General features: G+C 41.8%; 1 protein-coding gene across 8 annotated transcripts in view; it reads right to left on the bottom strand.

The window, feature by feature from the left end:
- The window catches only part of FN1 (fibronectin 1), a 69,042-nt gene extending 60,635 nt beyond the window's left edge, over positions 1 to 8,407 (bottom strand). For 2 of the 8 annotated variants that reach the window (XM_007100866.2, XM_007100869.2), the window contains exons 1-6: positions 8,068 to 8,407; positions 7,038 to 7,166; positions 5,927 to 6,064; positions 4,367 to 4,498; positions 3,027 to 3,164; positions 430 to 588 (exon numbers count right to left, since the gene is read on the bottom strand). In XM_007100866.2, the coding sequence (XP_007100928.1) occupies positions 430 to 588; positions 3,027 to 3,164; positions 4,367 to 4,498; positions 5,927 to 6,064; positions 7,038 to 7,166; positions 8,068 to 8,215 (844 nt within the window). In that variant the 5' untranslated portion in view covers positions 8,216 to 8,407. The remainder of the gene's footprint in view (positions 1 to 429; positions 589 to 3,026; positions 3,165 to 4,366; positions 4,499 to 5,926; positions 6,065 to 7,037; positions 7,167 to 8,067) is intronic. The other 6 variants (XM_007100865.4, XM_007100864.4, XM_007100868.4 and 3 more) reach the window with 3 other exon arrangements.
- Positions 8,408 to 8,726: the final 319 nt, after the last annotated feature.

Below are 8,726 nucleotides of genomic sequence, written 5' to 3' on the forward strand. Positions count from 1 at the left end.
AAGTGATCATGTAACTCATCAAAAATCTCGCATTTCCATTAAAATGCACTTTAGATATTCACAATACATATAAATGTGTATGTATATGTGTGTATCCATATGCGTATACAACTATAGATCTCTATATATTTATCTATCTATACCTTTATGTATAAATCATGTAGGTTAGCATTTTCTTAGACATCAGTTTTACCTCTTGGGGCTAAAACTGATTTTTTCCCCCTAGGATCCATTTTCATTTCATTTTTATTTAAGTTTAACACTTGACATTAAACAAACTTTTAACAACTAACAGTCTGCAAATGAACTCAGCTTACTAGCCAAAACACTGCAAATCATCCTTCAATGGCATGTCAAGGGAAAGATGGATTTGCAGAAATGCTTTATGCAAGGCGCCCCCATTTGGGTCCCACTGGCCCTGAGCCTCACCGGCAGACGTGGTCTGCAGGGTCGTGTGCCTCTCACACTTCCACTCGCCACGGCCGTTGCCGGTGCAGATGCACTGGAGCAGGTTCCCCCGATTGTCCTTCTTGCGCCAGGTATCCCCAATTCTATAGGATGTCCTAGTGTCCTGATCGTTGCACCTGTCTGTGTCAGAAAGGAAGCATTGAAACATGTAAATCAGGTCGAGCTTTGGCAAGTGCTCAGTGCAAACCTAAAATAAGAATAGAGTTGTTTCTAATAATGACCTACCGTATAGCACAGGGAACTCTATTCAATATTCTGTAATAACCTATATGGGGAAAGAATCTGAAAAAGAGTGGATATATGTATATGTATGTTACTTTGCTGTATACCTGAAAGTAACACAACGTTGTGTAAGTCAACCGTACGCCAATAAAAATTTTTTTTTAAAAAAAAGAGTTGTTTCAAGCTTGGGGAGCTGTTTTTGGATGATACGTTTATATTCAGCTGTGGTGCCACGGGTGCTAACTTCTGAAAGATGGGATTGCATTTGAAACAGTGTGAAGGGAGCTGTATGATTTAGTCTAGTTCCACTTCTCCGTCTGCCAAAACAATTTTTTTCATTCATTAAATCTTCATTCATTCATTCGACTCATTAAATTTGGTAAAAGTCAAATCTTTCATTCATTACCTTGTTTTCACATTGTTCATTTGACCAAATTCATCCTGTGGCTTTCTAGACTCCCCTCCCTTTCCTTCTCAGGCTCTCCGGGCTTTCTCATAGTCATTATTGTATACAGCCTGCCTTTCCACAGGGGACTCTCTCAGGTAGGTCTCAAAGGGTCTCCCCCAACTGCCCCAAAGGAGCAATTAAAAGATAGCAGCATCTCTTTCTTCATTTGTTATGTAAAACAATTCAGGGGACTACCAACTTCTTCTACCAACTAAAATATTCTCTCCCCTGGTCCCACCCCACCTCCACAAACACACATCCTTTTAACATCACTAACAAAATGGCCTCTTTTGAATTGCTTGGTGTTAACTCTCTGATGGAAAAGTGGGATTATTAATATAAAATGATAATTTGTAACTAAATTATTATCCATCTATGTGTTCAATTATCTGGCAAATAGATTGTTTCAGTTATAATCCAGCTTTGCCCATATGCTACAATGTGAGTAGAGAGGATTTGATTTATTTGTGAATCAGAAAATCATTGCACTGGGTTAGAGAAAAAATAGTTAGTTAATGTAAGTTCACACAAATACACACCCACATTGATCTCCCACCACAGCAGAAGTCTGAATAAAGATATCATTGCTGGTTACACTTTTCCCCAAATCGCCAGCTAAAAGTGTTGTCTTCCCCTGAACTTCCATTGCACTATTTCACTATTTGTCTTGAAGTCCTTAATATTGTGCTTTGTAGAATGTGAATATGTATAAGCCTTTCTCATCACCCTGACCTACTTACTAAGTGCTCTTTGAAAGCTGGGTTAATGTCCAATTCATTTTTGCATCCCTATACCATCTTGTATAAAGTAGGGACTTACACAATTTCATGGAATAAATGACTTTTCTTTGAGAAACTTTTCCCAATTTGCTATTAGAAGAGTTTTAAATAATAGATAAGAATTTAAGTCAAACATCTAATTTGTCTTAAGCTAAAACATTGCCTCCAAGGTGTTGGAAGTCTGAGAATCATAATAAAATTTTAAATGCAAAAGATTTAATGAACTGGAAGCTTCTGGGAATGATTTGGTTAGAACTGTTATCACTTTTCAGGAGAGATTATGTTTTGCTTGCAAAGAATTCAAATTTGGATGATGAACATGTTAAGATGGTTAAGTACTTTAAGCTAGATAAATAAAATATGTTCAAAATTATTTAGATTTGATTTTAAATTTATTTATAACATCGATAGTTAATGGCTGTTTTGCTTCAGCAAACTCTATAATCACTATTGGTTTGAAATTTCAAAAAAGGAGCCTTGAACCCCTAAGGCAACAAGTAAGGCCCCAGGGCAATCTTAGAGCAGTAGAGATACCAGAGGGTAGCTTCTTCACAGCACTAGTAAACCTAAAGAGACACCGTCCTTAACCCTAGAATAAACACATAATTTTAACCTATGGGGTAAGTACTTTTTATTTTCATCAATTTTGTCAATGAATATGCCTTGTTTAAATTTCAAACATAGAAGGAAACCAAAAACTTTAGAGCTTTAGCTCCTTCCTATGTCAAGAGCACCCACATGCCCCAAGATGCATTTGCATGTTATTTTAACGATTTCTTTGCTACTTAGAAAATATCTGTGATACTTTAGATGAAACATTTGCAACTAATCTTCAGGTCTACAACACATTTGGCATTTAAATGCATGTTAAGGTTTTTTCTCAGTAGCTGATAACCTAAGACCTTATTGAACTAAGTTTTGTTTTTTTTTAAAAAATTTAGTCTTCTTTGAAGAAGGAAAATAAGTTGCTTATGGAATTTTTCTTGACATCCAAACATTACCACGTTGGTGGAACGGATGTGTTCTAAGTGACGTCACATGACAATTCTCTCTAGGAATCCAGAACACAATGCCTGGTCTCATCTTTAACATAAAGATCTAAAACATACTTCTGGAGGTACAGGTGATGCGTCCACTGCCTTCTCCCAGACAAGTACAATCCACCATCATCCAGCCTTGATAAGGCTTTTCCCAGGTCTCCCCGACAACGTAGGAAGTCCCAGCAGCGTGATCAAAACATTTCTCAGCTGTAGGGAAATTTGAAAGAAAAACAGAAAAAAAGGGGTTATTTTGAATTGTGCAGTCTCCCTGTAATTTAAATTGTACTGTGTAAGCAAAAATCCAGCCACATTTTTTTAAGTGGTACTCTGTTCAAAAAGAAAGGCACGCCCTGTAACTAAGCACATAGTGTAACCAAAGCGAAAGAAAGCTCGAGCCAAGTTGGCAGGCAGAAATTCTGTTCTCCTAATAAGTACATGGACTGTATATTTTCCGCTAGTACCATTATTCACACCAGTATTTTGAGTGAAAAAGATCTATGTATGTATCCAGAGGGAGAGTAAATATGCAAAATTCCAATCTTAATTATGAAAGACCAATTATTAATGCCTAAATAAAATGACAAGAAAGCTATTTAAAATTTGGATTGCTGTAAAAACAGAGACAACGCAAAGAAAAATAAAAGCCTTTGAATTAGAGAACCATCAGAATAAAATTTATAGTCAAAAACTTTTAGATTTGTATCAATAGAGTTCGGCTGAGGATTGACACCAAAAGAAACTCAGCAATTTTTATTTTGACAAAAAATGACCAACGGGATGACAGAGCACACACCATATCGTGTTTGGGTCCAGTGCGTTCCAATAAAGAAATATGTCAAAAGGGTCATTTTTTTTTTTCTTTTAAATAACTGTCATCTTGACCAAGGAGAAATCTGAAATCAGATCTTAGAGAAAACAAATGATTTCTTCCTAAATCTTTCAACTCTATCTTGTGTTTTTGAAACAAAATTAAGACTTCTACACGTGGTTGGTACTTTTTGATCTGATTCCTTTAAGAAGACTATGGATTAATAACATTTCATTATTTGAAATAGAATTCTCAGTTTGTTATCTTTTTTATTGGAATTCATACATCTTGTCCAAGTAGATTTTGGCTCAACTCAATATTTTTTTTTTTTTTTTTTTTTTTTTTTTTGTGGTATGCGGGCCTCCCTCTGCTGTGGCCTCGCCCGTTGCGGAGCACAGGCTCCGGACGCGCAGGCTCAGCGGCCATGGCTCACGGGCCCAGCCGCTCCGCGGCATGTGGGATCCTCCCAGACCGGGGCGCGAACCCGGTTCCCCTGCATCGGCAGGCGGACGCGCAACCGCTGCGCCACCAGGGAAGTCCTCAACTCAATATTTTAACTGTGCATATCCCCACCCTTCATTCATCCCCAGGAGTCACATACCTATGGGTTTGCAGGTCCATTCTCCTTTCCCGTTACCGAGACACACACACTCCAACATGTAACCACCAGTCTCGTGTGGTCTCCTCCAGGTGTCACCAATCTTGTAGGACTGACCCCCTTCATGGCAGCGGTCTGTTCAAGATAAAAAGCCAATGTTAGAGAGACTGGTACAGAAAATATTTTTAAGAACAAAAAGTCTCATGTTCCAACCAGGATAGGCACTTAGGTTAGCCAAAGTAAGAGAACAGATTTCCCATCAGAGACAGGGGAAAAGTTAACAGGTCTGGTCACTTTGGGTCATTCAATTAAATGTCTTGTTTAAGCACAATGGGAAACCACAGAGAAAATTTGAATGGCAAAGAAAGGAGACATAAATCCTGGTTCCCCAGAGAGATCACAGGAAATTGGGTTCTAAAGCAGAAAAGAAAGGTTTCCAGGCATGGCCTCTACACATACACAGCGGGCTGAGCCTGAGACTAATTCAATGAAAAAAGCCACATCAGGCCTAGCATTCCAGCTTTCAGGATGCGGAGAGTCTGTATTTCACCCTAGAAATGTCATTTTGATGGAAAGAAATAGATGTATATATAGCAAGTGTGTAAATCTGGGTACTTTTCTAGGCTATTAAACACAAGGGCACATGCAAAGGTTAAACTGTCCACTAGGCTGTAAACACTATGGGACACTGACTCTTAAGATTTACCAGTACACTTGGATAAAGCCTAACATTAAATATGGGAAAGGCTGACTGCACTTATCCACAAGAGACTGATTTGTCTTTTGGACACAGAGCCATCAAGTGACTTATACCACGATGCATTAAAGAAAACTAAATGCTCTGTTAATAGAATCTATTGGTAACCCAATGAATCATACTGGAAAGTTTGACTTAGCTAAACTAGAATTGATGAGAGTCAGTCCAGATCCCAGAGTACCTTGGAAACACTATCAGGCTAATCATTCCATATTATTCCTGGGAATAGAGAGATCTGCTTCCCGGGCATAAACTATTGGTTACAAAGAAACCAGACTGTTTCTGTGAGATCAAAGAGGTCTGGGCATTGCAAACAAGAGGAGCAGACCACACAATGGTTAATTCACTCTTCGTGACCATCTTCCCAATCACTGCAGATCACCACATGGTCAGTCTGGCTTGAAGATGCCCAGATAATATAAAACGGGCAACTCCTCTAAGAATGGAATGGAACCCAAGAAATCCACGTGGTTATGTTATGTACGTACATGTGTACACACACACACACACACACACACACACACACGAAATCCATGTGGTTATGTTATGTACGTACGTGTGTGTACACACACACATACACACACGCTCATAAATGCACACAGACTAAACACTGACTCCACCTATGCTCAGAGCCATCTTCCAGAAGCACAGGAACCAGTCGGGTGGCCACAGAAGACTGCCTGGTCACCTGGGGTAATCCCCAAATTAGGAATATCCAGTCATGGATAACAGAAAGTGACAGTGATGGTAATGGAAAAATTCATATCGTGCTATTTTAGCATCACTTGACAGAAGGCCATTCTTACTTGCAATGGTGCAGCTTATTCTCCCTCGCCCAGCCCCAATGCAGGTGCAGTCCCAGATCATGGAGTCTTTAGGGCGCTCGTAAGTGTCGCCCACCCGGTAAGTGTTCCCGGTGTACTTGTCAAAGCAAGTCTCTTCAGCTGAGGGGAGAAGGAAAGTCCACGTGAGCCTCACATATGTAAAAGCTTTTCTCTTTCACTACTCCCACCCAAAGGAAAACTCACTTTTCCATTCTATGAGTAGCAAAGGGCAAACGGAAAGTTTTAAAAAAATTGACGTGGGAGATCTCGATTTTACCCTAGGCTCTAATAAAGCCTCAGGTTTCAATCTTTGACAAGTTCTCTAATTTTCTGGAAATGAATAGCCATTGGAAAGGATTCTCAGGCCCTTAGGAAAAAGCCGTAACGTACGACCTTAGGACCGGCTAGATCGTGAAGGAAGGGCTTTGGATTCACCTCTCTGGCTCAGAAAGTCAAACCAAGGTCCACATAAAAATAAACAATCCGAAGAGCCCCTCCTCCCGCCCCTCCCCAGGCACTGTCAGTTATTAATCCTACTACGTGCATTTCAGCCTCATCAGTGCTTCTCTGTAGGAGTTGCCATAATTTACAAGAAATATATCAAGGGTCATAAAGGAAGGAGAACTTTGAAGTGGTTAGTGATTTTATGTTGAACTGCAGGGGACAAATCGCTTTACAATGTACTGCCCAATAGTGCTTTCTGTCCCATAATTTTACAGTTTAAGATTTGAAATTACTTTCTAATAAATTAAAATATTATAATCATTTCTTTTTTGGAGGAAGCAGGAACACACAACATTTTTCATTTTTTTTTTTTTTTTTTTCATTAAAGGCTTTGGGAAAGTAAAACCCCAAAAGAAGACTCTGGGAACTACTTTGGGATACATTTGTTCTTTTGTTTTAAAGGTAAAAAGAACATGTGAAAAGCAAATATAAGCAATTATTAAACATTTTTCACGAGGAAATGACAAATAATTCTATTGGGGAAATGGTGAATGTAATGTTATTACTAATGCTAACTTTAATTAACAGGCACTACTTCTCCATCTCTGAGAAGATATTAAGTACAATGCAGGCTCCCCCCCCAACTTACGTTCAGGCTTGCTCTCGCAGTTAAAGCCCCGGCTCCCTCCATAACAGGTACAGACCAAGGCACTGCCCAGGTAGGTGCGCTCCCATTGTTGGTTTATCTGATAGTGTTTCCCATTGTCATAACAACCAGCTATAAAGAATTAAAGGAAAAAGTCATTAAATTTGCATCCTTCCTTCTTCCAAATGATGGAATTTTCTTGCACCACTAAACTGATGAGCCTCAGAAACAAATGCAGGGGAAAAAGTTAACCGTCAGAGCATCAGGAGAATTAAAAGCGACTAGATATCTAAAGAGTTAACCGCAAATTTGCACACATAGATATTTGGTTATTCCTTTTGTTTTTCTTTTGACTTAGTTAAATGTTATACAATGATGTCATTTCCATCTGGCCAGGGGTCTGCATCAAAGGCGTGGAAACGTTTTGAAAAGCACATAACTGGGAACTACATTTTAAAACGTGCAAGGAATTTCAGTGTTCTTTGGGGGTAATAAGTCAAGAAGGGCAACGTTCAGCAGTTTCCTTTAGCCAAGGAAAAGGGAGGGTGTGTCTGAAAAACTGGAAGAGGATTTCTGATCTCCCTTCTTGGAGAAGCATCCTGAGGGCCTCCAAAGCAATCTGAACCAGTAAGATCTCATTCAAAGTAGGAACAACACAATTATTTAGCTACCGTCTCCTCACCCCCATTCTGAAAACGTTTAACCCCACAGTAATCCCAAATGGAAAGTTGAAAGGCATACATCATTTTCTCTTTAAAAGCAAGTTTTGATGAATTCACAGGAGTCAGACCTGAGGTGGTAAGAGCACTGCGGGACCTCGCAGAGCCCCTGTCCTCCAAGGCATTATCTTATCCTAGGCCCTCAGAACCAGCCTGCTCAAAGCAAGCCTTTTGCTTCCCCAGCCGGTTTCGCTCATTAAGGAGTGCACACGCTCCACACACGCGCGCGCGCGCAAAACTTCAGCCACAACTTCGGTTGGCTTTACGGGTCCCATCCCTGCAACAGCCTGTTTCAGCCCGCGGTCAGTACTCACGCTTGCTTTGGCTGACAGTCAGCGGGGCCTGGGGCTGAATGATCTGCTGAGCCTGCCTCTTGCTCTTCGAGACTCCAGTGGAGGGCACGGCTGTCCCCAGGGACAGGACGGTCAGCAGCAGCAGCCGGGGCCCCGGACCCCCGAGCATCTTCAGACGGTGAGGCAACTTGCCACCAAGTTTGGGTCCCTTCGCAACCTGCGGGCGGGGTCCCCTTCAGTGCCGCCAAGAAGGTAAGGGCTGGAGGATGGGGCAAGGGAAGGGTGGAGGTACACAGGGGAAGGAGAGGACGAAAGAAGTTGTGGCTGCAGATCCCCCCTCCCCCGCTCGCGCCTAGGGCTCGCTCTCCTCCCCTGCAAAGCGCAGCCGGCGCGGGCGGCCGAGCCCCGAGGGCCGGGGCTTATATGGGACTGTCCCTTCCCGCCCCCCCGCGAGGCCCTGGGCGCTGGGGAGGAGGGACCGGCTGGACTCCGCCCACCCTCCTCTCGCCGCCGCCGCCGCCGCCGACCGCGCGCGGATTGGCCCGGGCTCCGGGTGACGTCAGGGGGGCTGTGGGTTCTCCTCGAACAAAAGAGATGCTGGTCGCCCGCCAGGATTGGGCAAGAGGACTTTTTTCTGTTTCCTTTGCGGTCATCAAACTTTTGGGGAGCAAAGGGGGAGG

This window comes from Physeter macrocephalus, chromosome 2 (genome assembly GCF_002837175.3).
Source record: "Physeter macrocephalus isolate SW-GA chromosome 2, ASM283717v5, whole genome shotgun sequence".
NCBI lineage: Eukaryota > Metazoa > Chordata > Mammalia > Artiodactyla > Physeteridae > Physeter > Physeter macrocephalus.